Here is an 18,660-nt window from a genome sequence, read left to right on the forward strand (position 1 = left end):
TTGCTCGTGCTCTTCCTCCCAAATACGTCCTCGGAAGGTCTTCAGTGGTCCCAACTGTGCCCCCCAGAGCAGCATAGAAAGTCAGCGGGTCCACCCATTAGAGCAGGGGCGCCTGGCTGGCTGGGTCCAAGGATTTCAGGTTTGTGAGCTCAAGCCCCATGCGGGGTGTAGAGATTACTAAAATTAAATTAAATTAAATTAAAGTTAAAATGTGTACATATTTAAGCAACAATTGCCACAGGCTCTGAGCTAGGGTCCCAGCCTCCTGGAATGTCAGTTATTTGCTGGTTTATGTCATCATATCATTCAAGAGGGTGAGGGTAGATTTTTGCTGTTAACTTTTTACTTCTGAGCACCTGTCTCGAGCACCTGCAAGTATTCAACAAATATCCTTTGTTAGTGAATGAATTAATGTCTTTAAGTGACTTAGAGCCTGTTAGCAATTTTGTATTCTCAGACTCATGGCTCAGGACCCGACACTTGGCAGGCGCTAGGAGAACCCTTGTGGAGGGCTGGCCTAAGGGGGTCATCACAGCACACTGTCAGGACCCAGCAAATAGCCCAGAAGTAGCCTGACCAGAATCAGCAAAATATGAGCCTTTGTTTAGAGTTTCAGAAAGAGAAAAGATATCTCTCCGGCTGTGGTCAGCTGAAAAACAGCTCTCAAAGTTGCCAATGTCATTGTCCCGGGACCTGGGATTTGTCACCTCAAAGGGGGACCTTGTCAAGACCCCTGAGGCAAGAGTGACCCTGGGTTCCCAGGGGGCCCAGCGTCCTCACGAGGTCCTCACAAGAGGGAGGCAGAGAGCCGCGCAGACCCCATGCTGCTGGCCGTGAGGATGAGGAGGGGCCGCGGGCCCAGGATGCGGCGTCTCTGGCAGCCGGAAAAGGGGGACACGGGGCTCCCTGGGGCCCCGGGGGGAACCGGCCCTGCCCACGCTTGGGTGTTAGGACTTCTGAGGCCAGAGCCGTCAGAACCAGTGTGTGTGGTGAATTGTTAGAGCAGCGCCCCCACCCTGGAGGCTCGGATAGGGGCTGTGAGTCTTTCCCGACTTCGGAGAGCCTCAGTGTCCACTTCTGTAAAATGTGCACAAGTACAGCCCCCCTTCACTGGGTCACTGGAAAGATCAGTAAGTCATGCAATAGGCCTCAGCTGATTTTATTATAGGGTCACTGAGTTTGAGGTGCATGGGGACACCCAGGAGACTCAGAGGGAACGAGGGAGGGAAGTGGGCACCTGAGAAGCGCAGAGGGCAGGAGAGCGCGATCTGGAAGCTAACAGGGCCGCACAAATCCCAGGCTGAATGTAAGCATGAACATTATCATTTTCCTCCTTGTCCTCGATTTGGCCACCAGCCTGCCTCCCGCCTTCGGGCCAAAACACTCAGAGCCGACGACACACAAGGTTAGGGTGCAGTTGGGTGTTTACTGGGAATGGGATCTCAGAGGCCAGGCCTGGGTCGCTCACACTCTTTTGGTGATGCTCTTGGGGGTGGCCAGCTCGTACAAGCGAGGGGATGCCTGAGCCACCAGAGACGCGGGGGAAATGTGGTAGGGGTCATAGCCCTCGTTGAGGTCTTTGCGCACTTTGGGCTTGGCCAGGGAGATGATCCGGGGACTGGCCACTGCCTTCTTGGTGACGTCCAGCACCTCCCAGCGTGGATCTCGGTCAGGAACACACTGGTCCGACTGGGCCTTGGGCACTGGAGAGGGCAGGAGAGAGGGACCGAGTCAGGCACTGAGACTTCAGACATGTGGAGGTCAGAGCTCCCAAGTCCAAAACGGATACATACGACATGGCCCATCCGCCTGCTGGACCACCACTCAGCCAGAGCGGAGCGAGGCGCCCACCCCCGCCGCCCTGCGGACAGACCCTGGACACACGACACTCAGGGAGGGAACCAGACACGAGAGGCCACACGGGGTGTGAGTCCACATGTGTGAAACATCCAGAACAGGCTCATCCACCGACGGGAAGGGGGCTCGTGGGGGCCGGGGGCTGGGGAGGGGGTGTAACCTCTCATAGGGACGGGGTTTCTCTTTAGGGAGATGAAAATTCTAAAATTGATTGTGGTAATTGATGCACAACCCTGTGAATGTACTAAAAATTATTTAAACGTATGCTTTATTTTATTTTTTTACTGAGGTATGTTGAATTGTACGCTTCAAAAGGGTGAATTGAAAAGAGAAAAAATATTTCAAGTGGCCACAGGTCCCAGACAGGGGCACACAGAGAGGCCAGCCAAAGAAGGGAGGCTAGTGGCCGAGGGTGAGGGGGGTGCCTGGCCGGCCCCTTCACCTCCTCCCCTCCCTGCTCTGATGCCTCAGCCTCTGAGGCAGACGGGTGTGAGAGGCATCTCCTCTCCCTGGCTGGTGCTGCACGCCTGGTGGGGGGATGGAGGGCAGCTCCCCAGGACAGGGCCCCCTGGGGACTCGGCACCAGCCTCCTGGCTGAGACTGCCCTGATCCTCTGGGCTCCTGCCGGGCCCTCTCAAGAAACGCAGCTTTCTGCACTGGGCAACGTGGCTCCCACCAGCCACGTGTGAGTACAGAATGCCTGATTTGGGCTGCAGCTTTAGTTGATTCAGTTTTAATGAAATCAATCAACTAATTTAGATCAACTGATAGGTTGATTTCAATTTCACCGAAGTAGCCACACACGGCCAGCGGCTGCGGTTGAGGACTCACGGCTCTCACGCGCGGAGGCCTGTGGCTCAGCCAGGCTCCTTCTTCTCACCCCCGGCGGCCGTGGAAACCCCTCCTGCTGGTCTGCCCCTCCTCACCTCCTCCCCACCACCCCTTCCTGCAGCACGTGGGCTGTCTGGGGACTAGAAGAGAAGTGGTCACCGGTGGTCACTGTCTTAGCCTTCGGTCTGTGCGAGCTTCAGGACCCTGGGGTTGCCTCCTTTCCATACCCGCTTGGCCCAGGGCCTCCGTGAGAATGGAAACGGGCCGTCCGCCCTCTCGGCGGAGCAACCCCAGCTCAGTGGGGTCCCTCCCACCAGGCAGGCACAAGTCCACGGGGGGCCTGGCGGGGCAAGGTCACCAGGGTTGGACACAGATGTGCCGGGCAGGTGACCCAAGAAGCGACCTGTCCAAAGGGAAGGGGCCGAGCAGAAGGGCCTCAGCGCCCCTCAGGGCTAAGAGGACCATGCCCAGACCCAGGCTTCTTTGAACTCCTCTGAGAATCTAGGAGCACGACCACCATCGTGCCATCTAGACTTTCCGACTCTGCCCGGGACAACTTAACGGTGGTGACAGAGCGTGCTTCCATACAATACACCACGGACACACACGGAGAAGCAAAGCGGCCATGGACTGTGCCCACACCTGTCTAGCTTCACGTGCACTGTCTCTCCCCTTCAAGTGCTGGTCACAGCCATTAGTGGACGCGAGTCTGCAGCGTGAAAAACTCAGCCTCATACCCTCCTTGCAAACACACAACACACACATGTATGTTTATATCCCAGATGCGGGTGTGTGACAGGGACAGAAAGACAATGTGGCCTGACACAGTGGTACGTGTTCTCACGTGTACATTCACTTAACTGGTCTTTTCATGAATATTAAGAGAATGGATAAATGGATGGGCAAACAAAAGATCCCATAAGCACAGTTAAAAGAAGAGAGACCAGGAAAAGGTTATGTTGCCATATGCTCAACAAAGGGTTGGTGATTATCTTATATAAAGAGCTGCTCTAAATCAATAACAAAAAAAAAAAAAGGGAACTAGAAAACCAGGAAAATGATAGAACAGAGTGAACCAAAGTGGCCAATCGGGCTCTCTGGTGACTAAGGGCCTCTGACACTGTTGGCCTGGCACATAACAGATGCAGAAATATACTGGAAGGTCTGTTAGAAGGTGACGGGTGCTGAACAAGTGGTCCCCAGAGGTGGGCTAGCTTGTGGACTGAGACAGGGCAGTGAGGGCCCTCACCAAGGGGGCAGAGAGGAGCCAAGCCCTGTGGGAGGCAGAGGGGCATCTGGGGAGCGCCTGCCAGGCTGTAGGAAGGGCCACTGGGGAGGCGCAAGCAGAATGGAGTCAGGTGGAGGAAGCCAGGGCACAGATCGCAAGGTCCTGTGGGCCACACCGAGAGAGGCAGGTCCCCTGAGTGGGTCATGAGCAGAGAAGGACAGAATCTGAAACAGGCAGGGGTGGCGCCCAGGATCAGGGCAGTCCTGGTCTGGTCCAGGGACGCACGGTGGGCCCACAAGGGTTGTGGGGGTGGAGGCAGCTAGGGGCCTCCATAGCTCAGAAGGCACAGCCCACAGGAGTCCTCCTTGCCTTGGACGTGGACGGTGTCATAGAAACGCCGGGCAGGGAGAGCATCTGGAAGGGTGCACGCAGGCATGCACATACATGTGGCCACACAACTTTGCGGATCTGTGTGTGCACACCCAGAAACACACAAAACTGGATTATCTTTGGTGTGGGGTCCAGTTCTCTACCGCTCCTGTGTGGTTGGGGGGCCGGGTACCTCATGTGTTTTAGAGGAAAGGGGAAGAATCAGGTAGGTGCCACCTTAAAGCTTCCCTTGGACCTCAGCCTGGCTCTTGGGTTGGCGTCTGGCCTTGCACCCCACCTTGCTCTCCTGCACCCACTTGCCCTTGCCAGGAGACCCAGTCAGGCCACAAGCCCTCTCAGTTCTGCTCCTGGGGAGTGGTCCCCTCTGCCAGCCCCCAGGGGAGCCTGTATGGGCCACACTGTGAATGGTCTACAGGTGTCTGGACAGCTGGTGTGCAGTCTGGGGAGAAGATGAAGCAAAGGGGGAAGGGCAAATCTAGAAGAAGCAGGCCTGTAGCCCAGGTCTACTGACTGACCCCCCCACCCCCACCCCATGGCCTGTGGCCAGTGGGGAAGGACACAAGAGCCTGACAAGGAGGCAAGCCCCAGCAGAACTACTTACTGGCCAAGTGAAGGAGGCGATTGTAGTCTGACACGTGCGGCTTGGGTTTTGGCATGGGGTCCCACTCTTCCAACAGGGTGGCTGGGGCCCTGGGCTTTGCCAGTCGTAGGATCCTTGTGCTGGGGATGGCCATCTGGGCTGCCTTGGATACTTGGGACACCTGGAAACAATTACAAGGGAAGAGCAAAACAGCCCACGATTCCTCATAGGCCCCTGGATCAGAAAGACCCCTTTAGTGTTCTAAAAAAAAAAAAAAAAAAGATTGGGAAGTTCAGCAAAGGATTAGTAGCTATCATATATAAAGAGTTCCTCTAAATCAATAACCCAAAAATCACTATGGGTTTTTATGATTTATATGACTGGGCTAATCATGTAGGAGAGTAACCCTAAATGGTGAATAATCATCTCCTTGACCAGGGAAATATAAATTAAAACCACAAAATATTACTTTATGCAAGCAGACTCGGAAAAAATTAAAAAGTCTAAAAAATTATCATGCCCTGGCAAGAATATGGGAGGAGAGAAATCCTCATGCATGGCTGGTAGGACAGTAAATTAGTACAAACACTTTGGGGAGCATTTGTCCTTCTCAGGTTGAACATGTGCACTGTTGAAGACCACCATATAGAGAAGCCCTACACCGAAGCACAAGGGAATGAGTGATATTCACCGCAGCTTGAATATCATGGCAAACAGTTGGAAGCAGCCAGGTTGTCTACCAGTAGGGGACTGGGTAAATCGATTATTCTATACTCGTATGGTAGGGTGCAATCCAGCATGTTAAGTAGTGTTTCTATATGAATCGCATGCAGTGTTCTAGAAAACAAATATTGAGAGGAAAGCAAGAAAGTTAAGATGCTGTGTATGTATATGGCTACGATTATAGTTTATGGGTCTATAATAATAAAGTTTAAAATTATGGGTATGAGGCAGAGCTGGAAAGAATGGGGATGATGGAGGGGGAAACCCTGGCAGACGTTTCACTGAGAAACTTGACCCACTTCCTCCATAGATAACTTCTTAGTGTTTTCCAGAGAATCCAGACACAATCACAATTGTCGGCTTGGCTACTGTGCATCAGCCTACACAAACGCAGTGCCTAGACTGAGCTCTGTCATCTCAAGGCTAATCATTGTCTGCCCCCACCCCCAAAAAAGTGCATACAAGACACGCTCTTCCCAGGCTGCGCTCTCTTTAGTACATGTCCTGCTCCGCCCCCCCTCTTTCCTTACCACTAGCCCACCAGCTGGCTCCTGCACATGTGCAAACAGTCTGCCCGCAAATGAATCAAAGGGTGGGAAAAATAACATTCTGAATGTGTCTGGCTGTGACAAAAGGGGAAGATGAGCTGGCCACTCCTGCCACCTCTGGAGAGGGAGGAGGAAGCAAGGGTAGTTGTTGGGATGTTTTACTCCTTATAGAGGAGGCGTAGGTCTGAAATAAACCTGTCGAAGTGTTGGAGTAGGTCCAGGAATGCTTGTGATCGGTGGCGCTGTGTTTTAATGTCTCGTGTCATACGAAAGCTCTCTGCACAGTACAGTTTTAGCAGGAACCTGCTTGGAAGCAGGGGTTGGCTGAAATGACCTCCAGGGGTCAGTCTGAAATTTGAGTCCCTTTCCTCTTAAAATTGTCCTACTTGAAAAATCACAGATGCTACTCCTATCAAAGACATCTTGGTGTCTACAATGTTATGTCCCATTCAACCCTCTATTGCCTCCCTCCTCCCCACTCCCTGCCTCTCCCTGCCTCCATTCTTCCCCCACAACTGACATAGCCCAGGCCTGACTGCTGAAGTAGACACGGGCCCAATGGCAGTCCTGCCTGGAGAGGTGGGCAGGCAGGTAAACTTTCACCTATCCATGCCTTCAGCGAACACTGATTACCACTCTGTGCCCCGCACAGGGTAAGACAGGCTCAGGAATGCTGCCACAATAAGCAAGAAAGGTGCAGTCTCTGTCCTCAGGCTGCTCACAGTCTGATGGAAGGATCAAGGGTCCATCCAGAGACTATGCTAGGGGCTGGGAAGCAGGCTGAAGGTGGGGTTCCCACCAGACTGGTCGGAAACGGGAGGGTTGGAGGAGAGTTCATTGAGTTCATTGAGTACACAGGGGCCACACGTAGACGGCAGAGGTGTTCCAAGTAGCGGGACCCGAGTGGGTACAGGCCCGGAGGGTTGTTGAGGGACCCTGCAATGGAGCCCGGCAAGGCAGGAGCATGAGGGAGGGAGGTCAGGGAGCACCAAGCCTTGTTGAGCCTTCACTCCTCGGCCCGGGGATGTGGCCTCTCCCAGGGACCGGACCGTGCCAGGGTCAGGTGCACAGAAGGGAGGAGGTGTCAGGGCAGGAGCCCAGAAAACAGCAGATGCGTCTCTGGGTAGGAGGTGGGTGGGACCGGTCAAGAGGACAGTGCCCTCCTTCGGATCCTGGTTCAACCAAGTTGACCATAAAAGGCCTTTTTGGGGACCACTGAAAAAGTGAACACAGACTGAGTATTCTGATATTAAAGTATTATTGTTAAAGTTTTTAGTGTGATCACTGTTATTATGGCTGTCAGTTAGAAGTACATCCTGGAGTGCTTACAATGGTATGATGTCTGGATTTACTTTTAAATATTTTTGAAGGGCGGGGGGCTGTCCAGAAAATAACCACGTGAAAAAATCCATCAACACGTTCTTTGACGCACGTTAAAACCACAGTGAGATACCAGCTCCAAGGCAGCTTTATTGGTGACAGCCCCAACCGGGAGACAGCCCAGACCTCTTCAGTGGGCGAGGGAATAAAGTTGTGGCCATCCGTGGGACGAAACAGGACTCGGCAACTAAGAAGGCATGAACTGCTAGCAGGCGCCAGGATCTCGGAGACGTTAGCGGAGCCGCGAGGGCGGCCACGAGCCTGCGGCCCATTCCCGGCACCGGGGAGAAGGGGAGGCGGGGGAATGGGGGTCACGTGTCCGGCCTGAGCGGGCAGCAGACCAGCGTCTGGTTCGGAACGGACCGAACCGCTCCAGGCCCTCTGAGATGCCCGCGTGTGAGCCGAGGGCCTGGGCCCCACCTCGGGCCCGCGTGGGCAGGGAAGGTGCCCCCGCGCAGGCTTCAGGCGAAACGAAGCTCTGTCCTGAGCAGACACCTGTGAATCCTGCGTGTTCACCAGCGCGGTGACAAGCAGGCCGCTCTGGAGTCTGTGTGTCCCTTCTGCCGCGGACCTCCGGCCCCCGGTTGAGGGGGGCGCTCCAGAGGATAGCAAGGCACCTACCTCAGACATGTTTATGCTCCAAATGTTATTCCGGACCCTCGGGGTGGCCAGTTCCCTCAGGCGACTGGAAGCTTGGTATTCCAGAGTAGGGCGAGGAACGGGCCAGACGGAGGTGCTCCTAAGGGACATCCACGTTTGAGACAGCAGCCGGCCAGGGGCATGTCTGTGCTTCTGTCACCTCTTCTCAGCCCATCTCTGACTTGGGGAATAAGGGACAGCCCCCGGGGGCCGCGGAGGGTTTTGAAAACACCTCCAGGAGGGGATTCATTAGACAATCCCCAAAAGAAGGCCCGAGTGTTCTCAAGGATAGAGCTACCCTGGGCGCCTGGGTGGCTCAGTCGGTTAAGCGTCCGACTTCAGCTCAGGTCACGATCTCGCGGTCCGTGAGTTCGAGCCCCGCGTCGGGCTCTGGCCTAATGGCTCAGAGCCTGGAGCCTGCTTCCGATTCTGTGTCTTCCTCTCCCTGCTCCTCCCTCTCTCTCTCTCTCTCTCTCTCTCTCTCTCTCAAAAATAAATAAATGTTAAAAAAAATAGTGTGTGGAACTTGTCAACATCTGAGTCAAAAAGTGATTCAAAACATTCAGACGCGTTTCAGCTAATTTATTTCCATTATTATTTTCCCTTTAACGTGCATAAAAGTAGGTAATTAAAAATCTGTATCTAAATAACTCTAAAGATCACTTTGAACAAAATTAAAGTTCTGAGTGATAAGAAGGAGTTGTGTTAAAAGTTGCACATAAAATAATGTCTTAGGATTCCTAGCTTTGGGGGGCCAAAAAAATCCATAATGGCGATGAGTAACATTCACTGAGCACTTGCTAGGTCTGACACTGCACCAAGTACCTTTTGTGGATGCTCCCCACCTCCACCCATCCCACAGGTGCATAGCTGTGCCTCAGGGGTCGAGAACCTGCCATGGGCCTCCAGCTGGGGATAGCCCAGCCCTGTTTGAAGTCAGGTCAGCTACTCCTAGGACCTGGACTCTCCCCATACTACGGCTTGTCGAGGAAAAGGGGAGGTTTTCTGCCCCACTCTGCCTTCCTTCCCTTACCTGTTGTTGTTGAAATACTCCGAGTAGAACCTTTTAGGTCGAGCTAGCTCCTCCACTCGGCGCGTCACCGCTATGCAAAATGGGAGAAACGGCCCCAACTTAAAAACCTGCCACCCTCAGGGGTTTCCTTCTTGCTGAATCCAGCGTTCCACTGGCTACGGCAAAGGGCACAATGTACAGCACTGAGCGCCTAGAGAGCTGAGCACCAGTTACCTTGCAGAGGAGTGACTTTTGCTGCCCCCATCCTGGGGACAATGGTCTCAGGGCCTGAAGCCCCTTACTCAGGACACACAGGATGGGAGCCACAGGGCTGGAATGGGAGCTCAGACCCATCATCAGTTCCTCAACAGAACTCAGTGTGGCTCCAACAACCCACTGGCTGGGAAAGTGGATTTTGGTCTGCAGTTAGTACAAGCGTAGGGTTTACAGGGGCTTCGTATTCACTGCGAGAAAGATTCTAAACCCCCAAGAGAGAACTTGCCTTATTCTCTCCAGGAAGAGATTTCTTGAAATATTTTATTTGAAGGAATCCATTTCTCTCAAAAACTATAGAGACCATTGCAGAAGGGAAGGCAAAGAGTCTTTTAATAAATTTAGTATTAATCCCCATTTTGGCTGTAGTGCAAATTTGGATGCCTCCTAAAGAGTCTGCCCCACACTCCCTCACCCCAGGACCAGCCTCCTGAGGCTCTGGCTCCTCAGGGGACTGAGGCCAGAGATGACACACCTGGGGGAAGGGGGATGGCCGACGAGGGAGGAGCAGCAGGGAGTTCTGTCCTGAGGTTAGGGCTAGGGAAGCCCCAAGATCTCCTCAGTTGGAACGAGGCATGGGTTGGAGTGGAATGGGGGTGACCCAGCCCCAGGAGACCAGGGGCAGCATGTCAGACAGGGTGGCCAAGCACCAGAGCTGGGACAAGGGCTACCTCTGGCCGACCCCTGAGCTAGGTGACCCCTGATGGAGAAGTGGGGGTGGTGGGTGGGCTCAGCCTACCTGGCACCGTGACAGTGAGGGTGGTGTCTTCAAGAAACCTCTCTGTCCAGTACACAGAAGGCCTGGAATACACCGAGGCGTGGCTCAGAGCGAAGCAAGCCAGGGCACAGGACACAGACAATGGGGCACAGGCAGGGTGGTTGGAGGAGGAAGGAAGTTGGAGGAGGACAAGTTGAGAGGATGTGGAAAGGGGCAGGTCAGAGAGGCCCGTGGGAAATGTGGTTTATTTTGAGCAGGGCTGGTGTTCAGAGAAAGGGGAGGCGGGAAAAGAAAAAGGCACAGCTAAGGGCGGAGCCCAGGGGCCCTATCACAGCAGCAGACCCACTCCTCAGCTGGGTGGGCTGGCGTCCAGAGCACCAGGGTGGTTGGGAACGGCCCTTGGGGTGAGGAAGCCCCCCATCGGAGGGCCCTTTCCCCCAGTTCTTGCCCCTGGAGAGGAGGGCAGATCCCCCCGTGGCAGGAGATGGAGAGGCTCCCTGAGACTCACCAGTAGACACAGAACTGCAAGTTCCTCTTGCACGGGGACACCCAGGCATAGCCCTTACAGCAGCACCCCATCCTGTGATGAGACGGCCCAAGCCCCTGCCTTTGCTCTGCGGCTCCATCCGCTCAAAGGCCTCACTGTCCTCAGGCAGTTCCCAGAGGCCACCCCAGTCCTAACCCTCTGGAACCCTGACTTCTCACCTCCCTCTGCACCTGCCCCCAGGTCATCATGTGAGTGACAGAGAGCAGTCGGGAAGGGCAGCCCAGGGGGTGAACACGGGGGCGGTGGGGGGGGACCGCCAGGAGCTGCCCTCCTCCTCGTGGACCCCCACCCCTGCCTCCAGTGAGGCTTCCCACAGGCCTCACCTGTCTTTTAGGACTTGCCAGTTGGTCTTGGGCTTTGCCAGCTCAAAGACCCGCTTCCTCCTCCTCCTCATCCCTCTGGCTGAGGCAGCACTGGGGAGCCTCTGGGTGATGGACAGCCGGCTTGGGGAGAGGGGCGTGGTGAGCGGGTCGGGGGCTGTGCCCAGTGAGGCTCCTGGCCTGTCTAGGGGCGCGTCTGGCATCGCAGACACCTGGGTGAAGTCCTAGCTCCCCCCAGCCAGGTGTGCAACCCCGGCCAGGTCACCGCCTCTGTGAAAAGGCAGGAGACCTGCTCCCGGCTCCCTAAATCTCGTGAGCATGCATTAAGTGCCTACTGTGTGCCAGACCCCTGGAAACCCAGGGAGCGGGAGGAATAGGATGTTGGGGGCTCAGACGCCCGCCTGTCCCTTCGCTGGGTGCTGCCCCTGGCCGGAAGCCCCACCGAGGCCCCTCCCACCGGCCTGCGCCTTTTTTCCCACGGCAGGTGTCCCCGGCCACCGCCCGCCACACCACAGGTCTGGGTGTGTGTTTATCACACAAGCTACATGGGGGCGTGGGGGCTGTGCAGGGTTCCAGGGGGGCCACGGGGAGCGCACATGGAGTCCACCGGTGCTGGCCCACGGGCGCTCCCGCTGGAACCGTCTGAGGCTGGCCAGGGCCGGTGAAGGGCAGGCGGGAGGCCCACAGCGCAGAGCCCCCCGCACGTGCGAGGGAGCACCCGCTTCTTTCCAGGACACACAACTTGCCAGAAACCAGCCCCCCGCAGGTTCGCAGGCCACCAGTTGCCGCTGTACCCGAGCTGGCGGGGACTTGGAATGGTTTCAGCTTCTGAGCTGCGCGGGGAGACCCTCCCACTTGCCTTCCTCTCTGACGGAGTCTCCACCCCTGACTCCTCAACTCGGGGAAGGTCTCCAACCCCAACCCGCCCTCCACCTGGACAGGGCTGTGTTCACTGGCTCCTGCCTCAGAGGCCGGTGAGCGGCTGTCCCCCAGTCCTCCCGCCCACAGCGGGGGCACCTGGGGCCTCGCTGGGGCTGCTGCCCTCCCCCCACTGCCCCTGCCCCTGCCACAAGCCCCACTCCGTAGTGCCCACCTCATCTCAGGTATGCCCTCGGCATCTTTCTCCAGAACCCTCTCCAGCGGCTCGAGGGCCTCCTCGGGGGCCCGGGGGCCAGGCGGTTCTCCCCCAGTCACCTCCTCTGGGAGGGTCTCCGCTTCTCGGTCTTCAAAACTCAACTCCTCGTCATCCAGGCACGTGGTGTCCTTGGTCCCTGGACTCCTGAACACTGTGCCCTGCACGCCGAGGGCATCATCGTCCTGTCCCCAGTCGGGCCCGCCTTCGGCCTCCGAGCTGTGGTGGCTGTGGGACAGACTTCGCCGGCGGTCCCCCATGTACTGGGTCCTCCCCAGTCCTGCAGCCTTGCTCCCCAACACCCAAGTGTGTCTGTGGTCGCGGTCACCGGGCAACAGGAGAATGGCCCGCCCGCATTCGCATTCTCGGGGTCCACGTTCCATTCCCAACAGGTCTGCCCCTCCCCATGGGGCTCTCCCACCAGGTCCTGCCAGGGGGCTGCTTAGCCCCTCTCTCTGTCTTTTCCTGGCTGAACCAGGAGTAGGACCTGACCCTATCCCACATTTCTTCTTAGTAAGAGGCCCCGGTTGTGCTCAGTTCAAGGGGCCAGTGCGGGTGGCTGTACCTTCCCAGGACTGGCTTAGGAATGAGACCCGAGGGGGAATCTGCAGGGGGCTTCGAGGAATGGATTCCTCTCTCTTGAAAGGACACATAGGGGGTGCCTGGGTGCCTCAGTCGGTTGAGCGGCTGGCTTTATTTAGCTTAGGTCATGATCTTGCAGTTTGTGGGTTCGAGCCCTGGGTCAGGCTCTGTGCAGACAGCTCAGAGCCTGGAGCCTGCTTCTGATTCTGTGTCTCCCTCTCTCTCTGCCCCTCCCCCGCTCATTCTCTCTCTCTCTCTCTCTCTCTCTCTCTCTCAAAAATAAATAAACATTTAAAAAATTGTTTAAGTAATAAAATTTATTTCTCTTCTTTTTGGGGGGCAGGCATATGACACAGAGAAAAGACAGAGGTACGAGGGTGTGGCAGGGGGGGCTTTCCTGTGGTGGATGGAGTGTGGTGTGGCTGATCCTGACGGTGCAGGCACACAGGCCTGTGGGCCCAGGACGGGAGAAACGTGCGGTCCCACGTGGAGGGTAGTCCCTAGGCACTCACACCAGGAATGCTATGCCCCTGCACGAGACCTCCCACGCTGCCGTCTGCCCCCCCCCCCCCATCCGCCCGAGGTTCTGCAATCCCAGGTCGATGTGCGGGGTGGACAGAGCAAGTTCCTATTCTATATCTCCGGCTCCAAAACTCCATTTAATATGTTGTCCTCCGATAGAGGACGTGTCACATGTTAAACTGATAAGAACAGATGCTACAATTGATCTTAGCCAAAAGGCTGAGAAGCGATAAAAATCCTTGTTAAGTCCACTTTCCTTCTAGAGACAGCTCATTAAACCTGCTTCGCGTGAATTCAAGTCCATACTGGGAAGGCCAGGCATCCGTTCGAGCTCACGGGGGGAGCAGGGTCTCCAGAGCCAGGCGCACACACGAGGTCAAGGAGAGGGCGCCGAAGAGGCCAGAGCTCCACCGGCCCTGAGGGAAGGGCTGGACAGTCCACTTCTGCTGCCCAAATATGCGGAAAAGCAAGAAAGTTCACAGCCAAAGGGCTGAAGGCAGGGTGGTAATCTCTGGATATGCGGATGTTTCGAATGGAGAACAGGCTGCAGCCTGCCAGGGAGGGTCCGCTCCCCGCCCCTTGTGGCGGTAGGCCTGGGGTCCCCACTTCCCATGGCTGTCAGCCGAGGGCAGTCCCGGCTCCCAAGAGGCACCAGGGCCCTCCTTCCATTTCTAGCCAGCAGCGAGGCCTGCCCCTCTCCTGCCCCTCACGTGTCTGGAGTCGGCCGAGAAAGGGCCTCAGTGCCTAAGGACCCACGTGATCCAATGAGGCCCCTCCCGGGTAGCCCAGCGCAGGGTCTGCAGCCTCAACCACATCGTACGGTCCCTTTGGCTACACAGGACACTGTGTTCCCGGCATCTTTGAGGCTACTGTGCTTCCTACCACACCCAGCTCACTCCACACACAAAAATCCACTCGAAACGATTTCAGGGTTCGAGAGGCAATGCGTAAGAAAAAGCATAAACCAAGTGTAAAATAGGAAGCAGACAGGAGGAGACATTTCACAGGAGACACGAAGACACGACACGCGGTGTCACAAACAAGCAGGGAAATGAAGGGAAAACCGGTGAGGTCACAGTTCACATCCATCCAGCCGGCAAAACCGAAGACTGGCCGTAAGACCTCGGACAGAACGACCTCTTTTACACACAGGGACGCGGCCCAACTGTGGAGAACGATCTGGCATGGAGTCATAAAGGTGCATCTGGCGACACCCAGCTGGGCACTGGGAGAGCCGACCGCGGCGGCCCGGCAGCACCGCTCACAATGGGGAGAAGCGGAGGGCAGCCCAGGAGCCGGCTCACCGGGGAAGCGGAGGAGGGCCCGGCAGCGGGAGCACGAGCAGCACCCGGGGAGCACGGCCGTGCGTCAGGAGAAGCAGGCGGAACGGAAGGAGCGGCCTGCAGGCACCCGTGTGCCCACAAGGAGACCTGAGGGCGGTGCTGGCGGGGTCGTGGGGGGCAGGTGGCTGAGTCCTTCCCTCCCTATTCTGGGGTTCTGAGTCGAGCTCATGGGTGCTCGTTATGTGAGGCAGGAGCGAGCGCCCCAGCGGGCAGCCAAACAAGAAGTGAGACGTAAGACAGGGTCACACCGGACTAGTAGCGATGGCATCTCAGGAGGGACACAGGACGCTTACTTACTCGGATTCCGAACACAGGCCAGGGCGGGGGGACGAGGAGGGAGGAAAGAAACGAAGGAGCGGTGGCATGACCAGTACTGTTCCCTAAACTCCCTCCACCTGGTTTTAAGTGACTTCAAACTAAGCCTGCAGAGAGAAGACACAGCTACTCACCCCGCCGTGCCTGCGGGGCGCAATGCAGGCCAGAGCCCGGGACCCTGCCTGGACCCCGCGGTGGCGGGAGGGAAGGCGGGGGTGGCGTGGGGAGGGGGGGCGGTGCAGGTGCGCGGCGGCCCTTCGCAGGGAGACGCGGCAGTGACGCGGCGTGGCCACCAGAGGTCGCCCGTCTCAAGGGCATGTCGGGCTCCCCGGGAGCCGGGCCGATCGGGCGCCCTCACCGCCCCGAGGCCCCGCCCCACTCCTCAGCTCTTATTCCCCGCCCCCACTTTCCTCCGGGAAGAAACGTGCTCAGGGAGACAAAGTCACCGCCCAAGTCTGCGCTGGACTCGCACACACGGCGGCTGCCTCCGGTGGTGCCCCCAGCTAGGACCACACTTGCAAAATGCAGTGGTGATGGGGGATGCCCTAAGACTACAGATGAACCGGGTAGCTTCCTCGGGCTAAAGCAGTCTCCCTGAAGACCAGCCACAGCTATGCTCTTCCCTCACACGGCAACCTTCTGTGGCTCCCACCTTCCACAGAATATTTCCTAAAGCAGGGACACAGACTGGTATCTTCAAGGTGCCTGTAAGTGAGATAAAGGTCCAGAGTTCAGTACCATCAAATATGGCGGTGATAAATCACTCCCCTTTTTGCTGAATTACAATCCTTCTGGGTACCTCTAGAGGAAAATCTCAGCTTGCAGCTAACCAAAGTTTGACTTGCTCAGTTTTATTAATCCTTTTTAACCAAAAGAGAGCAGGCCCACGTCTGGGGGCAGGGAGGGAGACCCAAAAAAGCTGGAATTTAAGAACCTTATTTTGTTTGCACTGCTGTTTGTTTACACACCTTGTTTCTGGTTTTGTTCTGTGATTGTTTCAAAATAACTGTCTAGAAAAGTTGCAAGCGTGTACTGAGAACCGCCATGGACTTTTCACCCGGATTCACCAACTGTTAACATGTCGACACATTGCTTTATCATTCCCTGAACATTTGAAGACAGTTGCAAGCATCACGCCCCTTCACCCCCCCCCCCGCCCCCCCACCAAGACTTGAAGACTCCGCACGTATTTCTAAGAACGAGGATGTTCTCTTGCATAACCACAGCAGGTTATCAAAATCAGGGTGAACATAGCATTGATACAACCCCTTAGTTCATCAAGAATTCTTCCCCAAATTTGAGAGACAGTCCCATAATGTCCTTTCCCACTGTTTCTTCCCCTCCAGAGTCAGTCCAAGCGAGGCATCACACCTATGAGCCTCTTCGGTACCCTGTCCTCTGACAACCCTTCACTCTGTTTCGTGACCTAAACAGTTTTGAAGGTTTGGGCCAGTTATGTCACACTGTCTGGGTTTCTCTAGTATGTTCTCATGATCGGTGAAGGGATGTGCATTTTGGCAAGAATCCCTCAGCGGGTGCTGTCCGAAGGCGAGCAGAGCCAACAACACATCCCATCGCTGCGGACGCTAACCTCCCTCCTTTGACTCAGGTGGTCTGTCCAGGTTTCTCCACAATACAGTGCCATGTTCTCCCCCTCGAAGTTAATAAGCATCTTTTGAGAAATACTTGAAGACTACTCAGATACTGTTTCCTCTCATCAAACTTTCAGCCACGACTTTCACAGCTTCTTTCCTTTTATGGAAAGTTGTGCTGGTTTCCCATTTACAGACACGGTACACTCTTTTTCGTACAAATTCACTCAGGAAATGGGTCAATGTGCTGACCTAAAGAAATACATCAGGCTACAAGAGTACGCGTGGGTCGACCAAAATCATGACAGCGACTCAAGAGTGATAGGGACTCAAAAGCTGTGTGTTGTCCTCCAGGCCCCTCCCCCAAAATCCCTCCTGCTCAGTGGGAACATGTGTCCCCAGACTGTGGGCTTCCCGGTGGCAGTTCCCAACACAGGCTTTGGGGACGTAGGGATGGCCGGAGCACAAGCTGTATAGGGCGGAGTGACGTGTTTCTGCTGGCCCCCCCCCCCCAAACCCGGCACCTGGAGGCATCTAGAGTCTCCTGCGGCTGCTCTAACAAATTGCCCCAAAGGCAGTGGTTTCAAACAAAGCACATTTATTCTCTTACAGTTCTGGGGTCAGAAGTCAACTCGGTCTCACTGCACTAAAGTCAGGGTGTGGGAAGAGCTGGCTCCCTCAGAAGGCTCCAGGGGAGCATCTGTTCCCACAGATCCGAGAAGCCACACAGGGGATGGGGTGACAATTTAAACAGGAGCCACATCAAGGAGCCACTACTGCCACCACTGCTAGGGGCTGCAGCAGAAGTCACCTGATGGCAGCTGGGACCTCGGTGGGCCTGTCCAGAGAGCTGGAGCCACAGCGGGGACACCACCTAAAGCCAGAAGAAAGGGAGAGGGACAGACACCCGGCTTCTCCCTCTAGGGTTCCCCCAGATCTCCCACTGGTGGAAGAGACAGGGCAGGGGTTCTCCGAGGTGTCGAGTTTTTTCTACAGCGCGGAGCGGGCGGGGGGCGGGCCGAGTGCAGAGGGACCAGTGACCTGCTCTCCAGGTCGCTTGCTCTGCTCTGTTCAAGGAAGCCGCAGTGACCCTGAAATCCTAAATCCTTTGGTGTGTGGTAGGATCGTATTTCGTTACAGTAACTAGGGGCGCCTGGGTGGCTCAGTCCGTTGAGCGTGTCTGACTCTTGGTCTCAGCTCAGGTCTTGATCTCAGGGTCGTGAGTTCAGGCCCCGTGCTGGGCCGCACGTTGGGCATGGAGCCTGCTTAAAATCCTATCATTATTATTAAACTAGTCATGTTTCCCAAAACTTTGTGATGGAGGGAAATCATTTATACAGAGGCCCCGAGGCCTCACCCGCCCTCTGCTCGTGCCCTTTGTCAGGTGACTCTGAAGTTCTTCCTCTGATGGCTGACTTTGGCAAACAGAAGGTGGAAGACGTGGGTGGCTGTGCCTGTTCCTACCCTCGCCGTCTCCGCTTGCCATTGAAAACGTGCCTGGGTGAGCCTGCTGGAGGATGAGGACATGTGGGACACAGCGGGGTCAGCGCGGCCAGCCGACCCCAACACGCTAAGCGCCCACTGCTGAGTGCCACCCCCCAGGTGTCACCACTGACCTCACGCTGGTTTCCTAGCAAAAGCCGAGGGATGTGATGCCTTCCTCCCTCCGGGCGGTCGGACCATGAAGTATCCATCACATCATGGAAGGATGTTCCGGGGGGACTAATACAGCCTCCTGACGCCTCCCACGACCCCCACCTCTGAACCGTCTGAACCCTGCCTACCACCACCCCGGCCAAAGCTTCCTTACCCCACCCTCACCTAAGACTAAATTAAGACCTCCCCAAATGGGAGGGGTAAGTGATCAGGCAGTGAGTCCGCACTAGGGGTCCTGGGGAAGGTAGCCCATGAGCCCTACCCACCTACCCCCCACCGAGGTGGTGCCTGCAGGATCGGAGATTGGGGTCCGCTTGGGATTTGCTGGTCTGAAGGGCCCTGGAGGAGGCGGCCTAGGGCCTCCCAGCCTGCTGCACGTTTTACAAAACAGGGTTTCCCCAGCATTCCTGGCCCTGGCCCCACCTACCTGGTGCCAGGAGAGCCCCAGATGTGACCCCAGACAGGGCCCCGT

At 56.1% G+C, this 18,660-nt stretch overlaps 1 protein-coding gene and 1 non-coding gene across 3 annotated transcripts; both read right to left on the reverse strand.

Moving 5' to 3' along the window:
* Positions 1–1,142: 1,142 nt before the first annotated feature.
* On the reverse strand, positions 1,143–12,495 carry THEG (theg spermatid protein). Of its 2 annotated transcripts, XM_007075726.2 has the most exons (8): positions 12,140–12,495; positions 11,050–11,169; positions 10,688–10,759; positions 10,201–10,262; positions 9,210–9,279; positions 8,159–8,276; positions 4,908–5,067; positions 1,143–1,703 (listed from the first exon to the last, which is right to left on the reverse strand). In XM_007075726.2, exons 1-8 carry the CDS (start codon positions 12,436–12,438, stop codon positions 1,465–1,467), a joined length of 1,140 nt encoding a protein of 379 aa, XP_007075788.2. In that variant the 5' UTR covers positions 12,439–12,495; the 3' UTR covers positions 1,143–1,464. The 2 variants fall into 2 exon arrangements, with proteins under 2 accessions (XP_007075788.2, XP_007075789.2); XM_007075727.2 differs by lacking the exon at positions 10,688–10,759.
* An 828-nt stretch (positions 12,496–13,323) lies between these two features.
* On the reverse strand, positions 13,324–13,513 carry LOC122236839. The gene has a single exon (XR_006215086.1). It is a non-coding gene; the product is annotated as a U2 spliceosomal RNA (small nuclear RNA).
* Between the last annotated feature and the right edge of the window lie 5,147 nt (positions 13,514–18,660).

This window comes from Panthera tigris, chromosome A2 (assembly GCF_018350195.1).
Source record: "Panthera tigris isolate Pti1 chromosome A2, P.tigris_Pti1_mat1.1, whole genome shotgun sequence".
In the NCBI taxonomy this organism is placed as follows: domain Eukaryota; kingdom Metazoa; phylum Chordata; class Mammalia; order Carnivora; family Felidae; genus Panthera; species Panthera tigris.